We start from the raw sequence: 20,043 nt of genomic DNA, 5'->3' as shown, positions 1-20,043 counted from the left end.
CCATGGTGCATGCTGGCAATAAATATCGTTTTGTATTGCAGACATACAAGGCGGAGATTGAAGTCCGCGATTATGACGCCTCCCGTGTCACGTCAGGCTGGCTATACGATTTTATGGGTGTAAGCCGTTTATCTGCTATGAGCATGCTTCTACACGTTATTACCTTGCTGTTACAAAACATTTTCGTTTAAAGCATTGCACCGGTTGACAGGGAGCGACGTTTCTAAACATGTCAACGCCAGAGAATAGCCTCTCGAATGTCTGCCGATATATATTCTATTGGTCCGTCAAAGGCAAAATAGAAATGTATGGATGACAACACTGCTCGCTGAAAGTGTAAACATATCTTGCAGCACCGGCAACACCCTCCTCTTACACAATCTGTTGTATGACGCAGAATACTGGATTGTAAAGACTGTCCACATGGCGGTGAATGGTGTGACTATGTTTCTACATAAAGTTTGCGTGAACCTATACAAAGTCTAAAAGCGCTCTCTGCGGCGTCCGTATACATTATCTATTTACAATTACACGCATTGGTAAATATCGTATTTGTCATTCTGCGACATATTATAGACAACTGCTATAGAATATTCAACACATTTGAACGAAATACATTTGTACCACATCAAGCGTTGACGTTTGTTTGTATTATGAGTAGGTCATCAGGCAGGTCATCAGGCAGCACATGTGTTAACATACCTCCAATGTTAGTTATCAATGCTATCTTACCGCACACACAAACATATTGAAGTTACAGTACACTACGCCTATAACAAACTCAAAGGGGCGAAAAACTGTTCGTTTTAACCGTAGTTCGTTATATCCATTTCGACTACAATATACAGAAGGTGGCCAGGCCAAAGAACCCAGTTTGTTTTATCTGTCAGTTCGTTTAGTTAGCAAACGTAGTTTGTTATATATCTGCTAATTACTTGTTTGGTAAGATACAGTGATATCTCCAGAAGATTTGATATAATATCTTTACCGTGTGTGCCCTAATGACTTCATGAGTTTAACTGTGATGCAATGTCGTTCACAGTTACATTGTTGACAAGATAACAGTTACTGTTATGTCCGCTACTAATCTTGTGAAGACGTTGTACATAACGATAACCGATTGCCAAAGAAACAGGTGTAGCTGTTATAAAGGAGTTTTGAGAATACAAAAAATGAAAAAAACCCGTCACTTTATCCAAGACACTCTGCAATAATATCACTGATTTTAGAGACTCGTATGACAGTCTGTGGCTGATATATTTCATATTCGAGTAGGGACAGCACTTTTGCAGTGGATCAATTGTAAGAAAATGTAATAATTTTCAATGTTTTAGATGAACAGTGTACTTCTGAACACATTCAGTGTATTTGCCTTAAATGGAAAAATGGCGCGTATATTCTGTCAACTTTTGGGTAAAAAGAGGACGAACTGGTTTAATTTATATACAAAGCACCAAATAATGAATTTGGACGTTTTGTAATTGTGTTTAATATCATCAGATAATTACACACACCTTCTGGAGTTGCTCATACTCTGGTAAGGTAACGTTGTTGGAAATATGAATCATGTTATCAGTATGTATCGAGTTATGACGTGAATGTTAGAAACCATTTGTCATGTGACTTTAAATTTACCATTTGAAACGTGAATGCTAAAATCGGATTTGTCACGTATGTGTTAAGACAACACTTACTCTCAAAAGAGTTGTTTTTCCTTTCTGCAATACCATATTTAACTGCCAGTATCTCTCTTTTGTATCGCGTTATAACATAACGTTCCTTGAATCAATCTCATGTGGCTTTTTGGGGGATATGACAAAAAAGTCGCCTGTTGTCGCAAATATAACTTGTTAAAATATATTGTTAGAGATACACCATAACAGAGATATAATGTGGTAAATATACAAGTAGTCATATGCAAGTATTTATATTTTAAAACAAAAGAAAAGAGAAGCTTTCAACTATAATCTTTTAAGAGGATTAATATCACCAATTAAATCCAAATCTATCATGTCAGAAGTTATATGTAACCAAAAAATAAATAATATGAACACGATCAAGCACAAACATACACCTCTTCTTGTACTCCTACTCCTACGTAGAGGCTACATGTTTACTTCGGGATATATCCAATCTATCCGTTACCAACGTACGAATATTGACAGTTGCTTCATAACCTGCCTGTCGCTGCTTTAGGTTACACCAGGTAAGAGAAAGCTTTTGTGTTTATTGTTCATACAGGTTGTTTGTGTATTGCCCACTCATGGGAGCCATGTTGGGATATTAAATTAAGACCTAACATGGTGACTTGGAACACGTAATGTTGAAATGGTTCAGGGTCGTCTCACCCCAAGTCGTTTCACCCGGGTCATTTCACCTTGTGTTGTTTCATCACAATTCCAAACTCGGTCAATTCATTCCACATTAAAGGGCGTTTCACACCTATTCAAGATTTGTTTCACCTCGACTTATTGAGTATACATGGAGAAAGGTATTAATGCTTAAATCTATTAATCCTAATTAGGTAACGTTTTACAACAATCAAGTAAATGCTACTGTGTCTGTGTTGAGATGGCACATCGGACTTAAGCTTTATCTCAACAATATTCCATCAAATTTATTGTGACGTTTCAACCTTAAAATCAAAATGTCATTACAGACTGCAACGGCGGAAAATCTAGTCACAAACGACTAAAATGAATATGTTTGATATCTCACCATTGAACAGAGGCAGGAGAATACGATGCCAATCAAACAGCGCTTGAAGGTATCCATGCTGATATATGAAATTGCATTAACAACTTAAACTTGGTTCACCGAGAACATATACTTCCATTTGTCTTTTTAACACACCCACTCATCTTCACTATGAGTAGACTGTCGGGTGTTGCTGATCAGTAACACTTCTCTGTTTACTACACAGTCCTTGATATCCACGATCAACTGTCGGTTTGTATCAGTTCTCCCGACCGGCGCTCCTCGACCCTTGTGAGTGATTGGGTAAGACTGACTCCACCCGTGTTAGCCACTTGAGCAATTTCACTTCCTCATTATATCAGCCAGGCCACGTGACAGGATCACATACACAACAAGCGTCATGACCAGGCATAATACTGACAGGGCTGTTTCACTCTCTCCCGTTTGCTTAACAACTACTTGCAAACGACCGCACGACCATATGCAACCGTTATTACCAACGCCACTTTTAACTTCTCTAACCAGTGTTTGATTCTACGGATGGGGATGGGTAGTGGTTCTCAATTGACAAAAACATAATGTTTATGAGTCCAAATTAGTAAATAACAACAAATACTACTTTACTTTGTACAAATTCTTGAAAGGCATTTAGAAGTTGGACGAACTTGATTGAATACATGAGACGTTTTATGAATGACAACTGCTTATATTCTTTATTTTTTCACATCTAATTCTGGCTCACTATATCCTCATTCACATGATGAAGGAGAAAGAATAAGCTCTGAAACGTCGTACAAAGAATAAAATTGTTATCCATGAAACGTAATGTATTTATTTACATTTTAGGCACAGCATGGACACAAACCCTATCCTCAACTCCACACACCGGAGTATAACTTCAGAATGCATACTTCCTATTCTCACTGACCCGCCTCTGACTATCTGCATTTGTTATCAAAGCCAAAACAAATATAAATCTCATCACGCTTAAAACTTAAATGAACAATTAAATAAGTCAACATTGAGTTAGACATTACACTTGCATTTCTGCCATGGCGACTGTATGTTAGGCGATCTGTCTCAGCTGCCTCTGTCTGTCTGTCTCTTATAGACCCACCCCTTATATACATAATACCCATTGATAAATAATGTTTAATTAATACCTTCTACATATTAGTCTGTAAATTGTTATTATTCAATAACCTGTTACCTCGGTTTTTATAGCTTAATCTTCCCATGTACCTTGAACTGACTTTTATGTCTCCTCGTATACTACATGCGTTCAATAGACCGACCCAGTCTGCTCAACCTGGTGCATACGTCAATTTTGTGGATTTGTCAGACTTTCTTCCGGTGTCAAACTATACAAAGCAGCAAACTAAACGTCAGTACGAATTCTAAATTAAATAGGAACTGTAATCAAATCATTACAGAAATGGACATAATAAGCGGATCAAAAACATTTTTTGTGTACAATATCTTGACACAAAATGAATAATTCAGCACAATTTCAAGACATTACGTGAACGTTTGCAGTCCATTCAGACTCTTGACTTCAGTATCTAGTGTGACCATCACGAGCGGCAATAACTGCAGCACAGCATCTATGAACGGAGTGCACCAATCGATTGATGAAGGTCATTGGCACCTTGAGCCACTCTGAGAAAAGCCTGGCGCAATAAATCAGCTGTGTTCGGCCTTGGTATGACATTATTCAGCCTCCTCTCAATTTTATCCCAAAGATGCTCTATTGGGTATAAATCAGGACTAAGGGCTGATCACTGCATAATGTTTAAACGGTTCTGCTGTAGGAAGTCCCGTGTAGCTCTGGCAGTATGGGCCCGGACGTTATCATGTTGGAAAATGTTGTTCCGGTGACGTGTGAAATGTAGTATGACGTGGGGGGGCCTGAGAGCTTGGTCGGTGTAGCGCACCGCTGTGATGCCGCCTCCTCACCCCGGACCAAGGTTCTTGAACACCACAGGACCCAATCTCTGGTTCAGGCCTATTCCAACCCATACCATGATGCTTGCACCTCCCCATGAGTCTCTTTCCATAACACATTGGTTTGAGTAACGCTGGCCACGTCGTCGACATATTCTTGTTCTGCCATCTGCAGTTAATACGCAGTACCGACTCTCATCTGTGAACAGAATAGTTCTCCATTGCCTGTATCGCCAGTTTTGGTGTTGTAGGGCAAACTGTAGACGTTCACGCCGATGACGAGGGATGACGATAGGTCCACGGTAATATAAGGTCTACGGCAATGAAGGTTCCCGCTGTTAAGGCGTCGGCGTACTGTATCAGTACTGATTGATCTTCCATGTGTTCCAAATGTCTGGCGTGCTGTTTCGGATGCCTGCATGAAGGGATTCTGTACATACTGTCGCACAATATGTCGTCTTGTGGTCATCCTTGATCTGCCAGTACGGGGGCGATCATTTGTGGTGTTGGTGGCCCGGAAACGTTGCTGCAGCCTGTAGATGGCCCGAACGTTGACCTTGAAGTGATTGGCAACGGCTTGTGCAGTGTGGCCGGCTTCAAGTCTTCCTAGCGCCTGGTTCCTCTGAGCTGTCGTGAGTCGCGGCATCCTGCTTACGTTGTAATGTGAATGTTTCAACCAGGTTTGGGGGTGCATTTTATAGGGCTGGTCTTTGTGAACAGCACATGCAGCATGAGTTGCATGAAAAACATGGAGAACACCGTACCATTTCTCCGAGATCAGGTAATGAATCTTGGCTCAGGTAAAGTTGGAGATGTTGTCAGAAATATACAATCAAAATATTAAATGAGTTTACAGTTATCCGTTTCTGCGAAGGTAAATTCCAAACTGACGTTTCTTTTGCTGCTTAGTATATGTCTCCGAAGCGATGTTCCTAGGAATAACGCCATTCTCACTGTGGCATCCATTACGTATTGCTTGGATATGATTTTTACTTTAACAAAACCCATTCGATCGGGGCAAAATATTTGAGACGGGGTTGAGTGCTGTAGTCGGTGAGAATTTTCACGTCTTTCCTAACTTTTTGCACATATGCATATTCATTACTAGTAGATGACAACCAATAGCAAGCTAAGACACGTACAATGCTTGATACTGAAAAAAAATGTTTTTGTCTAACTGTTGTTTTTTCTGAATATTGAGAATTATTGAGTTAATAGGTAATAATGCTGAATAATACAGGCCTGCGAGCTGGGAGACAAACTGAAATGCAAACATATCTGACAGCGATGCAGAATTATTACATTAAAACAATCTGGTGGATATTGTTGCCTCGCTCTTAAATATTATTTACTATGTCACAGATTCAAATATTACTATTTAGTTTCCACGCGTTACGGTTTACAAATTGCTGTGATAAAATGCTTGTGAGTCCCCTTTAAACCAGCAAAATAGAACAAGTCTCTTATGCTCAATTATATATTGGATAAACAAGGTTACAATGAACGACAGTACAGACTTGTAAACAATACTATCGGATCACAAATATAAAATATTGGGTCACAAATCTAAGACATTAACTCACTAAAGTATTGATATTCCGAGTAAAAAACAGATGCACTGATTGGAGATTGTTGACAACTGTGAAAGTTCAATGTAGACAAGGGCTCTTGAAACGTCGATGTTAGCAGACAGATGAGCGTTAATCCAAAGTAATCTCAGCAATGATTCCGTATATACCTATCATACAGTTCCGGAGAAATCTCGCAAACACCATGCCAAGCCACGACCATTTAGAAATTGCTGGAATCCCCTCATAACTTACAACATCCTACTGAAAACACCGGAAACAAAGGAAAGGCAGCTCTAACTTACCTTAACAGGTAAAATTACACAGGCTAAGTTCAAGATGTGAGTTCAAATCCACACTGACCCATAACAACCAAAAGTCAATCAATGTGACAATTTAATTAACAAAAACACATCCTCATAACACCAAGGCACACATTAGAGACCATGCTTAGAATTCGAGGAGTAATGTTTTTAAACGGAAATATAGTTGAGGTCAGCAGTTTTCTTTCACGCCAATTCTTTCAGATTAATTCATATGAGTGACTATAAAACCATGCTCTGAATATTTCAGCAGTTCTATGAAGAGGTGGGAACTTATATTGTATTACTATCACTGTGAATCGTAGCATTTCTTCGAGGTTACAAAGACAAGGAAAATTATGTGAGAAGAATAGTGAATGACTGGAATGCTTGACAGGATGAAATAAACGTTTATTTTTTAACAACGAGAACATTATTTGTTTAGGAATTTTGTTACAACTTATGTTATTCACTTGTAGTGGAGGCATCGTGGTAGATATTTTAATGAAATGACATCCGTCATTTTGATTACTTTAATGGATATTACAGCAAGATAATTTTAACAATACTATGTAATGAAATGAATTATAACCTAATCGGGTTCATAAATATGTATTCTTGATCTCTTTCGTTCTGTTGAGTTGTTTGATGTTCATTACTTATAAGAGTTTTCTTATCTTGTAGTCTGAAGCGCATGGGCTTTGGTGTGGTCGCAAATAGCTGATTTGGAGTCATTTTTCTTCACAGATACCTTATGTTTCTTGATTTCCTATGTTTAGGGGCGGACGTTGTATAACACACATATAGAATGTCGCGGCATACATATAGCATAATATACACCGTCATGTCAACTTTACAAGTTTGCTAATTGTATCTGTCGACTGTCCTCATGAGCTGCTCAAACCTTTACTGAACACTGTTGATGTCGACTGCCCTCGTGTCCACCCCTTTACTGTATTTAACACTAATGATGTCGACTGTTAATGTCGACTGCCCTCGTGTCGACCCCTTTACTGTATTTGATATTTTTGATGTCGACTGTCGATGTCACCTGTCCTGATGTCCACGCCTATAACTGTATTTAACACTGATGATGTCGACTGCCCTGATGTCATCCCCTATACTGTATCTAACACTGAGTGTCTTCATGCCCACCTTGACCCCTTTGCTTGACACAAACGATATCGACTGTCCTCCTTTCCCAACAAGCCATAATTCAGGAGTGTTCGTTCCGAATGTGTGTTTGTTAGATTGTATTCACTATTCATAGGTATAATACTCTATAGTGCGTCAGTGTTGGAAAAAGGTGACAAAGACTTACTGTATTATTGAATTGTTTACTTGTCTGAAGCAACAACAGGCTGTGGCATACATTTAAAGCAGATATTATCTATTGTCAGCATTCAGTCAGTTGAATATATTTGTTGAAATCTGACAGTGTGATAATGTCTTTGATACATATGTATCATGCACTGAAATTGAAATTTCTTGAGGATATTATACACTTGCAAACGTTTTCATAATTTTCGCTATCATTATATATATGTTTATATATACTGGAGTACAGGTGAACCCTGGAGTACAGGTGAACCCTGGTATTCACAACAGGTATACAAATAACACAAACTGTGCAATTTCTTCAGACAGGCAAGGACGACAACTTAATGGCAACAATACAGTCAATCGTCAATTCAGAAGGTATCCGTTCAATCTTTCAGAAAACCTGCTAAGGATCTAGCGGGGAACTTTGACTACACCAAGTATCATTGTTTTCAACAGCTCCAATCATTAATATCCTGATGCAACCTTTCACAAATTGGTATAAAATGGCTAGACCCCGCCAGTGAGATGCAACGAAATACGTTACGACACTGACATATATATCTTGCCAAGACGTTTTCCGGACTATAGTCTGTTTGTAATGAAAACGTACCCAAAAAGTAAATCAAGTAAAATGAAATGAAGATTGCGAATCCTCATAATTTTACCTAGTCAGTTGAACATGTAAATCTCAGAATTTTATTCAACAGGATAACAGTTGTTAAACAAACAATCATAGTTTCAAATGGCTATTGTTGGTTTCTATCACAAGGGGGTAAGCGCAGTAGTTGGAACAGTGAAACAAATGCACGTGCGGTACGTAATGAGTGTTAACTTAAAACCAACCCGACTTGTTCTCGGGGTTTCAGTTAATGTGCATAACCCCTTTTGATACAAACTAACAATAGCCATTTGAAACTATGATTTGTGTAAACCACAAATATATGAGCTCAATCGACCAGACTGGCAAACAGAATGGTCCTCAGCCTTTAAGAAAATATCAAAATAAGGTATCATAAACACTCCTGCGCGGCACGTGCGGATTATAGAAAGTTGTAACAGACTTAAAGCTCTTGCATGTGATGTTTGGAGTCAGCTCTTGTCTGTGTTCTAATCGTTTGCATTAGCATTTATAATTCATGATCCATCGTTAACACTTTTAAGCATAAACGTGTAGCTCTGTTGAACAATGCAAAGTTCCAAACATTTTGTTGTCGATAATAGTACCACTATGCATAAACATATCCTTAGACTGATTTAATCGGACTTGTGCACAGAAACTGTAATGTTTTCTATAGAATATGGTACCTACAAGGATTTAACTACATCATATAGCGTATATATATGTGTGTTACATAATACTAAATGCTACATTCTTATGCTTTTCTTAAAGGTCACATGCAACGTAAAACACAACATTGCAGATTCTTATACCTTTCGGTATGGACTTACCGAAACAAATCATCAAAAATGCAAATTCAACTTATAAAGTTGAAAATAAAGCGATGAAAAAGACCGCGCGAAATCGTAGTTCAAACGATTCACTAACTTTCCCCCAGCGCTTGGGGGAATTGAAGTGGTTTCAACAGCTGGGCTGCGCTCATAGCACATGCGCAGTGAAACAGGTTCGCGGAGCTTGGAAGTGGGTTGTTCGGTGAATATTCGGTGAAGGCTTTGATGTGAGCTATTTTTCTAATGTTTTGTTGATATCTCACAGGCGCGAGCTTTTTATATGTTATTACAGTAGATTACCGATTTAACTGTTTATATGATTTCATTTGTCTATTTCACCACACGTTCTTCTTACCGAGTCACTTTCTCAGTTCGATACTTAAAAGCAATGTCATTATTTAGCGTCGACAGAATTTCTAACTGTGATATAGATATGTCGTTGTCACAGACAAAACTCAATGTCTTGTTTTATTGGCACCTATGTGTCTGCCTGCCCGTCTGTTAATGACAATATTCAATACACAATTTCAATCACTGACCACATGCAATTTGAACTTAACACCTATCAGGCTATACACCATAAACAAAACGCATTAATTTATGGCCCGAGTTCCGTCTCTCTCACATTATGTAACTACACAGACAGGCAGGTGTGATACTTGTACACATGACATGTTATGATGTCTGTTGATTGCAAAATGTTATACACAAATAATGAGCATGTATTTACAAAACCCAACATCTCTTTATATACACACACAATGAGCCGTGCGGGAATCGGCAAATGAACCAGTCGTTACACTTGAGTGCACACCCACCCGCTCTGACTGGGTTCGGTATCCCGGCTGCTTCGTTTCTTGGAAAGTAAACCGAAGTACACAATATTGCACTTTTGATTTGCGATTGTACGCATATAATTTTGTTTTTATGTTTTTTCATAACCAGCAATGTATATTATATGTCATGAATACGTGATAATTGTGTTTTAATTATGTTTGATTTTTTGGTTGCATGTGACCTTTAAACATTGAAACAATAGAACAACATAATCTATGGGCACAATGAGTCATTACACCAGCCACGTACATGTACATGAGTGCTTATCAGTCACAAACTAAACCGCAAAAGCATTTGATCTTGCTGGTTATATGTAGTGTACCCTTTCGCATTGCAGAATAAATGGTATTCAATTTACTATCGTTACTTTTATTTAAAGACCCGTGAAGATCCGGGGTAGAATAGGTCTTCAGCAACCCATGTGCTTGCCATAAAAGGCGACTATCTTGTCGTAAGAGGCGACTAAAGGGATCGGGTGGTCAGTTTTGCTGACTTGGTCGACACATGTCATCGGTTCCCAATTGCGCAGATCGATGCTCATGCTGTTGATCACTGAATTGTCTGGTCCAGACTCGATTATTTACAGACCGCCGCCATATAGCTGGAATATTGCTGAGTGCGGCGTGAAACTAAACTCACTCACTCACTTTTATTTAAAACATTTTACCTGTCACGTACATGCACATTGACTATTATCCTGAGTACTCATCATCACAAACTAAACAGCACTAACATTTGTAAAGGTTGGCTGCATGTACTATACAGGATTGCATTTGAAGAACATGTACTCATTTTGCTATTGCTACTTGTAGTTCTATTTAAAACTTGTTTCAACATTTATCCTCCCATAATCATGACCATCTGCATTCTGGTAAGTGGTAAGTGCGTCATAGGTATTGTCTGTGTTCCGAGAGGATTGTCCTGACACATAGTTTACATAACCCTCGTTACTGTGGCTGCTGTCGACCATCTGACCATCAGGAATCTTGTCGTATACGTCATCTTGCTCTGGGCGGACTTGATCTCTGCTCGTGTTGGACCTTTCCTTGTGTGCTTTTCTGTAAGACATCAGAACCTTTGGGTATATACATGTATGTCAATGAATGGATGCACTGTTTAATAAGTAACGTAACTCAGAAGATTATTTTCTTATTTTGAACCAAGTGGAGACATTGCATGATATACTCCATTGAATTTCAGTACAATGTTTGCCTATGCTATATCTTGATGACGGGCAGTTACCAGTAGGACCAGTCCTGTAGAGAAAAATGTGTCACCGGGTCATGCATTACAGCAGGCGCCGATCAGTATTTGAGAATAATCCAATTTTTAATGCCAAAGTAACGTTACAGGTATATCGCGGATGTTCTAGGATAACCAAGAGATTGCTGACATTGTTGCCCGTTGTATTTTTGTTTCGTTGACCATAATCTATGAACAGAAATAGACAGAGGGCTGAAAATAGAAGCTATTGCTTAATCAGGGTTTGTAACGCAAAACGCATGGCAGAAATTAATCGTTTCAGTTACAAACCATACTTTTGAGTGTGTTTTTTGCTTTGCTTTAAGGTAAAGAATTTTGTTAATATCCGCTTCAGAAGATACAATTTCTCCACTATGAGTTTTGTGATTGTGGTCATGTCTTGATAAATGTGAGAGGGTAACTATATGTCATTGAGATAATAAATAGCAAAAGCTTCCCTTAACAATCACGTTTACATTTACCTCTTCAAAACGTACTCACGTTTTGACTGTAAATCTAAGTTCTGCTTTTCAAATCGATCATCCTCACCTTCGTCGCAGGAAAATTATGATGCCTGTAACGACCAGTATGGCAACTACCGCAACAACTACACCTCCGACCACAGCAGCAACAGGTACTGGTGCTGAAATATATGTGTTGTTGACAGATTACACAGTCATTAAGTCATTAAGTCATTTGTCACTCTATATGAGCAAGTATGTTCTGTCAGCTATAGGAAACTTGTGTTTACCTGGTGTTGATATTTCTATTCTGCTGCTCGTGGTGCATCCATGATTGGTGCAAGAGTATGCATATACACTGAAACGGTAAAACACGTTGCTATATAGTCAATGTACTAGCAGCATAAAGAAACACAGAAAATGTCCTGATTGAATTTTCAAATTCTTTAAATGACTTTTTGAAGCTTTGTGAATTTGTGAAATTTACATACTTACATAAATGTTTTCCCTGTAGGGAGTTTTCCATTACAAAAGAGATTTTTCGTGTTTCCACTGCAATCCTCATTTCCGAGAGAGAATAGTAGGCTTGATCGTCCTGTAAATACAAAAGAAAACATAACTAACGACTAACAGGACAACACTATTCTTCCTATCCACGTGAACTGATTATGATATGGGTATGTCGTATTTACTGTCGTACCCTCAAACTTACCAACAACTCCCTTTAGCCAGTCGTCTTTTGTTGCTCTGTAGGGAATACTAAAATCTTGCGCATTGGCTGCATTCCAGTTGGCCATATTGTCATAATCCATTGTAGTAGTTTTTTGGTCACGATTTCCTGTATGGGATATTAAACAAGATGTCGACTGATATGCTTGCTTTTATATTGTTATTATTAAATTCCACCCATATTATATTTGGTAAGTTAAAAATTGCCAAATCCATGTTCCTAAAATTTGAACATAATGATAGGCAACGTTTTGATAGAACAACTTTTGTCCCCATGGGAGTCAAATAGTAAATGCTCTCACTTGTGCGTTTGCGTACAGTTCACAAAATGTGTCACAACAAATCAAAGATTTTGAAGACCTTAATTACTCACCGACTTGCCCACAATTTTCTTTTCGGCATACAATCAACCCCGTCTTGTTTACTTGACCATTTGTGCGATCATAAAGACATCTGGGACAGATGAGTAATGGTGGCGTCTCTGATTCCCCAGTTCCTCTTCTCACGGAATTCATAACTGCCGTCTGTGATGGAGCTAGGAAATTGAGAGCAAACATTTGGCAAAAACACATCCTTCTACTATAAACGTACTTAGAGTGAGTGAGTTAAGATTTATAGTCACATCTGCAATATTTCAGCCAGTTCGTGACTGAAAAAGAAATACATTGATGATAAATGGAATTAAATTAAAAGAACCTGTCGACGAAGGACAGTAAAATAACTAGATTGTCACAGATAGAAACGTAAAACCAGTAATTAGATCCAAAACATTTAACTATAGAGGACAACACAATATAAAAGCAGGCTATAGATTGCCAACAATTGAAGGTAGATCACCATACTAGGGCCCATGGGGACTTACAGTACATTTTCTTCCTGCATGGTTCCTAGCTGGATTTACACCAACCCTTCAGCACACATTAAAATAGCATATATACTACGATTACAAATAGTAGTAGGTTTAAATTTACTTTGAATCTATTGGGACTTACGTACCCTCTCAGGACGACAATAATGTTACAATACTTCACATTTCTTTCATCGCCTTTGTGGGTACAGCCGTGAACAATCTCAGTTGATAATCTAAAGGACCAATTATAAAACAGTTGTCTATTTACAGAACATATATCAAAATTTATGCAAAAATTCTATTTCTTTTTAAAAAAGCTGTAATTAAATAACAGTTAATGTTAAAAAGATCTCTCATTGTTCTGACTTTGAAATGGTTATCCCTTGTGATGGAAAAATACGTACTTAGAGAGAAATAGAAAGACAGAGTACAACCGCTTTTGGAGTTTAACTAAACTATGTCTACTTCAAACCGTACATCTTAAATACATGTAACATTTTAAAGTGTTTAAAATGTCAGGTCAGATGAAATTGGGTTTAACGTCACATTGTAGAATTTTGCACTTATGAAGAAATGTTTAGTTTCATTGCTATACTAACTTTTGCTATATACGCCAATATCTTATATTGGTTGATGCATGTCATTGTTTTGCGTAGATCAATGATCAACATGTTTTTCACTGAATTGTGTGGTAGAGGACATGTAGATAAAATATTGCAGTTTTGGGTGTTAAAGAACACATATACAAACGATGTCATGTGACTAGAAAGGTGCATAAAGTTCACCCATCTGTACTTTTTTCTCACACTTCATGTATGATGGGACATTTACATAAAATCTTATGACCGCTGAATAATAGCATAAATGTTATACACTACTATTTTAATTACATCACTCCTGGTTTTAAGAAAAAAAAAATCACAATGCTGTGCAACTTTGGAACAGAAATAACAACTTTCATACAAAATCACAAACACTTCCGTTTCTTCACAAAAAGGTGTTTTTGGAAAGCCAAATGCAGATATTATTTTGTTCAAATACCAGTTCAAAATACTCAAATTATCGTGGGCACAAAGTGCACAGTGAGGGACCCTGGTTATCACTCACAATATCATTAAATCATATGTCTGGTGAATCTACTGGACACATGTCAAGTGGTAGCAGCAGAGTTCTAATTTGAGTTAATACATTACAGGCACGTTCCGAAACCGTACAGGTTACACTGTACGTAAAGATTTGCCATGACTGAAAATGGTTTCGTCACTGTTATTAACCAACTACAGGTTTGCTGAGTGTGATAAATAATAACGACACATCACAGCAGTTAATAGTAAGTATCCAGTAAATCACCCAGTCGAAATGTTAGTTAATAATTCAATACTTACCACCTCCCACTATGTCTTTGCTTACACCGACAACAGGGCCTGCAAAACCTCTGTTGTAGAGACGGACCTTGTCACAGAGAAAATATGTAGAATGAGTATGATTTCAGTGTCTTTGTGACGATAACAGTTATGTAATTATATAATGACGTGAGGAATCCGAGGAGGATTTGTCACGGATGATTCAAGGCCGCCTATGTGTCACTCATTTCTCGAAAACGGTTCTGGTAGATAATGTTCTGAAATCAACCGTTTGTACATTACGCTCTGTTACAGTTTCAAGTTCGAAGAATTTCCATCCACACTGGATGGTTTAGTTTCAAGATGTTCAATGAGTGGTTAGACTGTTCCAGATTTGACTGTCCACATACCGCTAGGACATAGTTGACTGCGAGTGACAGTGATATTCTCATGCCTCGTGTCTCAACTCACCTCGAAGAGATACTTGAATTCTGTAGTTACGTCCACCTTCACATTCCACATGCAGTCGCCATAATTGGTGAAGTTCTCATTCTTGCTTATAGGATTAAATGTCGACTGTTGCTGGTGAACAAATATAACGACAGGTGGAAGCAGATGTGTAATGAGCTCGTGTGGACAGTTATGACACTCGAACAAGCTTACATTAGCAAATATGATAAATATCATTACGTATATAGCATCCCTGACGAATTAATGAAGACGTTTTAACGTGCCCCACTGGCGTCAATCCTATCGCATGTGATCAGCCTTGGACAGTGACTGTCGCAGATGGGATTATGCATAGTGCGATAGAGAAGCTTATCAACTTGACTGACTGCAACGTAAGTATACTCAGCAGCAAAAGGAAAACGTCAGTACGAATTCAAAATTAGATAGGCACTGTAATCAGATCATTACAGAAATGGACATAATAAGCGGATCAAAAACATTTTTTGTGTAGAATATCTTGCCACACCAATGAATATCTCAGCATAATTTCAAGACATTACGTGAACGTTTGCAATTCACTCAGACGCTTGACTTCACTATCTAGCGTGACCATCACGAGCGGCAATAACTGCAGCACAGCGTCTATGCATGGAGTGCACCCATCGATTGGTGAGAGCCATTGGCAACTGGAACCACACTCTGAGAAAAGCCTGGCGCAGTAAATCGAATGTGTTCGGCCTTGGAATGACATTTTTCAGTCTCCTCTGGATGTCATCCCAAAGATTTATGGTTGGGTTTAAATCGGGACTAGGGGCTGGCCACTGCATATTGTTGACACCGTTCTGCTGTAGGAAGTCCCGTGTAGCTCTAGCACTATGGGCCCGGGCGTTATCATGATGGAAATGTTGTTCCTGTGACGTGCGAAATGTGGTATGATGTGGGGTCTAAGAGCTTGGTCGATGTAGCGCACTGCTGTGATGCCGCCTCCTCTCCCTGGACCAAGGTTCTGGAACACCACAGGACCAACTGGCTGGTTCAGGCCTATTCCACCCCATACCATGATGCTTGCACCTCCCCATGAGTCTCTTTCAGTAACACATTGGTCTGAGTAACGCTGGCTACGTCGTCGACATATTCTTGTTCTGCCATCTGTTGATACGCAGTACCGACTCTCATCTGTGAACAGAACAGTTCTCCATTGCCTGTATCGCCAGTTTTGGTGTTGTAGGGCAAACTGTAGACGTTCACGCCGATGAGGAGGGGTGAGGATAGGTCCACGGTAAGATCTACGGCAATGGAGGTTCTCGCTGTTAAGACGTCGGCATACTGTATCAGTACTGATTGGTCTTCCGTGTGTTCCAAATGTCTGGCGTGCTGTTTCGGATGCCTGCATGAAGGGATTCTGTACATGCTGTCGCACAACATGGCGGTCCGTCATGTGGTCGTCCTTGGTCTGTCAGTACGGGGGCGATCATTTGTGGTGTTGGTGGCCCAAAAACGTTGCTGCAGCCAGTAGATGGTCCGAACGTTGACCTGGAAGTGATTGGCAACGGCGTGTGCAGTGTGGCAATGCTTCAAGTCTTCCTAGCGCCTAGATCCTCTGAGCTGTCGTGAGTCGCGGCTTCCTGCTCACGTTGTAATGTGAATGTTTCAAACAGGTTTGGGGGTGCATTTTATAGGGCTGGTTCTTGTGAACAGCACGTGCAGAATAAGTTGCATGAAAAACATGGAGAACACCGTACAATCTCCGGGATCGGGTTGCGTTTTTGATACCATTTCCTGGGTTCCATTCTGAGTTTGGGAAGGAATGTCTTTGCTCAGGTAAAGTTGGAGATGTCAAAGCTATACAATCAAAACATTAAATGAGTTTACAGTTATCCGTTTTGGGGAAGGAACATTCCAAACTGACGTTTCTTTTGCTGCTTAGAATAGTTTTTACCCTCTTACTAATACGGCTTGGTTAGATGAAAAATGAGCGCGTGAGTGCGTTTAGTTTTATACGTCTGTAGTTTGTTCACATAATTCTCAAATGTCTGAACTCAATTTCCCAGGTGACAATTGCCTTGACATCATTCAACTTGAACGTAGTATTGAGCCTACTGGCATCACCCCACCAAGATCTCTTCAATTTGATTCAAGTCACAATCATAAGGCAATATTTCCTGATATACCTGTCTACCAAAAAAAACAGATGCAGGTTGTTTTTCGTTGATGATGACACAGATCTGGGGCTTAAAATGTCACCATGACCATTTCCTGGTTGTTTGAGGCTGGAGTGAGTAAGTTTAGTCTGAGGCCGCTTTTAGCAAATATTGCAGCAATACCACAGTGGGGGACATCACAAACTGGCTTTACGCGTTGAACACATAATGAACTTTTTTCGATATTGGAGGTTTAACATTGATACTCCTATCTACAATTTTACTTGTCTAACATGTGACTATTTTTATAAACATATGACGTGTAACTACCTCTTCACCTTAGCAACTCCCCCCCTCCTCCTAAAAATATGAATGAATGAATGAAGAATGTGGGGCATAACACATTTCAGACCGGTGTTCACAGAATGACAATGTGTTCACAGATTAAAACCAACTAGCCCCAAACCCCAAAGTCGGTTAGGAAAGTGTCACATTAATATTTCATGGCGAAGTTTGTATTTTATAACTAACTATGACGATGGATAATTCCATTTTCCCTTCCTAACCCACTGAAACTATTCAGCCGTATATAGTTAGAAATAATGCAGAGTTCAGCCGTATAAAGTGAGATTGCTCAAATAATTCAACTTACTTTTGTGAAATAATTCAGATTGGCGTTAACAATCACTCCATTTCTACCATCTTTCTGTTTGGGACACTCCCACGACACTTGTACCTGGTGAAACACATCAGTGATGTCCTCGACCTTCAGTTCCAACACACCCGTCGGCTCTGGGAATATAATGAGTACAGCTTGAAGACTATTGAAGAAATTACATGGCACCAAAAGAATTCTTATAAGCAACAGGTGACATATCTGTTTAAATACGTGTATCCTCAAATGATCTTACTCTTGTTATTCTCACACACACACACACACACACACACACACACACACACACACACACACACACACACACACACACACACACACACACACACACACACACACACACACACACACACACACACACACCCCTCTACATCATCATACATTATCAGTTAAAAGGACATGTTAATCAGTGAAATATGAATGATTTTAGTACCTGATTCCATTGTCCTCTCAGGGCTGCTGCTGACAATGGTCGAAGCACCAATGCTTGTTTCAGCTACTATATCAAACTTGTAAAACCAATAGCTGGAGAGATTGCCACAGGTATACGTCTTGATTCCCCACCCTAAAATATAAACACCACGCTTCAACAGACAAATAGGTAAATATTTGAAGTCAACGTCAGAGAATAAGCAGTTATGCCACGGACGAGATTCCATTGGGCGTAAAAAGAAAACTAGCTGTAAACATTTAATGAATGGAATCACTGACAATCAGTGACGAGGCCTGGTGGTAACAGACTGAGTAAGCATGCCTTGTCCTACCTGTCGCATCCACCACTCATACCATGTACATGAAACTGTATGTGGTTGCAGCCAATATCAGTTTCATTAAATACCTCCCTATTTTAACAATATAGGCATGAATATGACCACATACCGTTGGTAGGAGGAGGGAGGTAACTCTTTTCAGATTGTTTAGGTAAGATATATTTTATGCATTCGTCAAGCTCTTTCAACATAATATGATCGCTAAGATGTTGTCAGTGTGATAAAGTGAAATTACTGGTCTACTCCGTATTTTGACAGTTATCTGTCACAATGCCATACAGGTCGGTATCTCGCAACCTCTTATCGAGTTCCTACAGAGAATAATCGTCCCGAGATGCCTCTGCTAATGCATCATGTAAGCAGGGCGATCTTTCATTAATGTTTGATATTTATAACACTTGATAAAGCAGCAACATGGCATTGATCACGCAGCAGAAGTACAATGGAGAGACATGGTTATTCAACACATCACACGGTCATCACTTATATAGTTTCACGATAGTTAAGCAAAATAAGCATCATTTATCAACAACAAACCAACCAAACATCAACACACAAATAAATCCCACGACAAACACACCTGAAAGTGCTATGAACTTCACAGTGTCGTAACCCTCGTTGTCTTCCTGTTTTTCATACACAGTTATGTTGTACTGAGTGACACCAGGTCGGGGTTGCGGAGGATCCCATGTCAGAGTTATCTCGCTTGATGACTTGCTCTGTGCCTTGAAGTTCGTAGGGCTACCGGCGCCTGAAATACAGTCGTTAGGTATGTTTATGTACTGCAGTACACACACACATACACACACACACGCACACGCACACGCACACACACGTTTATTACTATTACATTCTATTAATCACATCACTGCTCCAACAACCATTCTAAGAATAACAAAAAGGTCGTTTCCTTGGGTCAAAGGTAAGAAAACCGAAGGAAATACTGAGGAAAACTACAATATTAACATTTTTTACAAATAATTCACAAAGACAACACTTGATGTGATAAAATTATCAACGTCCACCTAACATAAATACTAAAACATCGTGTAGACAACAACAAGAATAGACATGTCCTGCCGAGGACGTAACTTTAATGAATTATAATGAATCCTTAAAGTATTTTTTCTGAATATATTAAAACAAAGGATCTTGATCCAGAAAGGCATTTTGAGCAATTATCTCCTTTTACAATGCAAATGGTAAAATCTGTCACGAAGTACAAGAATAGAAGTGACAAAATCCGTTCCACATCCATAAGAAA

The 20,043-nt window shown here is 39.0% G+C and overlaps 2 protein-coding genes and 1 long non-coding RNA gene across 7 annotated transcripts in view; all 3 read right to left on the bottom strand.

Moving 5' to 3' along the window:
• Positions 1 to 7,834: 7,834 nt before the first annotated feature.
• On the bottom strand, positions 7,835 to 10,603 carry LOC124261920. Its single transcript, XR_006894463.1, has 2 exons — positions 10,302 to 10,603; positions 7,835 to 9,217 (listed from the first exon to the last, which is right to left on the bottom strand). It is a non-coding gene; the product is annotated as an uncharacterized LOC124261920 (long non-coding RNA).
• Positions 10,604 to 10,706: 103 nt separating this feature from the next.
• The window catches only part of LOC124261914, a 322,925-nt gene continuing 313,588 nt past the window's right edge, over positions 10,707 to 20,043 (bottom strand). Inside the window, exons 27-32 of the mRNA XM_046696278.1 lie at positions 12,926 to 13,087; positions 12,536 to 12,661; positions 12,319 to 12,418; positions 12,114 to 12,181; positions 11,912 to 12,005; positions 10,707 to 11,178 (exon numbers count right to left, since the gene is read on the bottom strand). Of these exons, the coding sequence (XP_046552234.1) occupies positions 10,935 to 11,178; positions 11,912 to 12,005; positions 12,114 to 12,181; positions 12,319 to 12,418; positions 12,536 to 12,661; positions 12,926 to 13,087 (794 nt within the window). The 3' untranslated portion in view covers positions 10,707 to 10,934. The remainder of the gene's footprint in view (positions 11,179 to 11,911; positions 12,006 to 12,113; positions 12,182 to 12,318; positions 12,419 to 12,535; positions 12,662 to 12,925; positions 13,088 to 20,043) is intronic.
• The window catches only part of LOC124261915 (mucin-5B-like), a 52,916-nt gene continuing 52,308 nt past the window's right edge, over positions 19,436 to 20,043 (bottom strand). For all 5 annotated transcript variants that reach the window (XM_046696284.1, XM_046696280.1, XM_046696282.1 and 2 more), the window contains one exon: positions 19,436 to 19,530. The gene's annotated coding sequence lies outside the window, so the exon portion shown is untranslated. The remainder of the gene's footprint in view (positions 19,531 to 20,043) is intronic.

This window comes from Haliotis rubra, unplaced genomic scaffold, assembly GCF_003918875.1.
Source record: "Haliotis rubra isolate DU_JTF1 unplaced genomic scaffold, ASM391887v1 Scf816, whole genome shotgun sequence".
Lineage (NCBI taxonomy): Eukaryota > Metazoa > Mollusca > Gastropoda > Lepetellida > Haliotidae > Haliotis > Haliotis rubra.
Note: the sequence above shows the minus strand (reverse complement) of the source record. Positions and strands in the feature narration are given on the sequence as shown.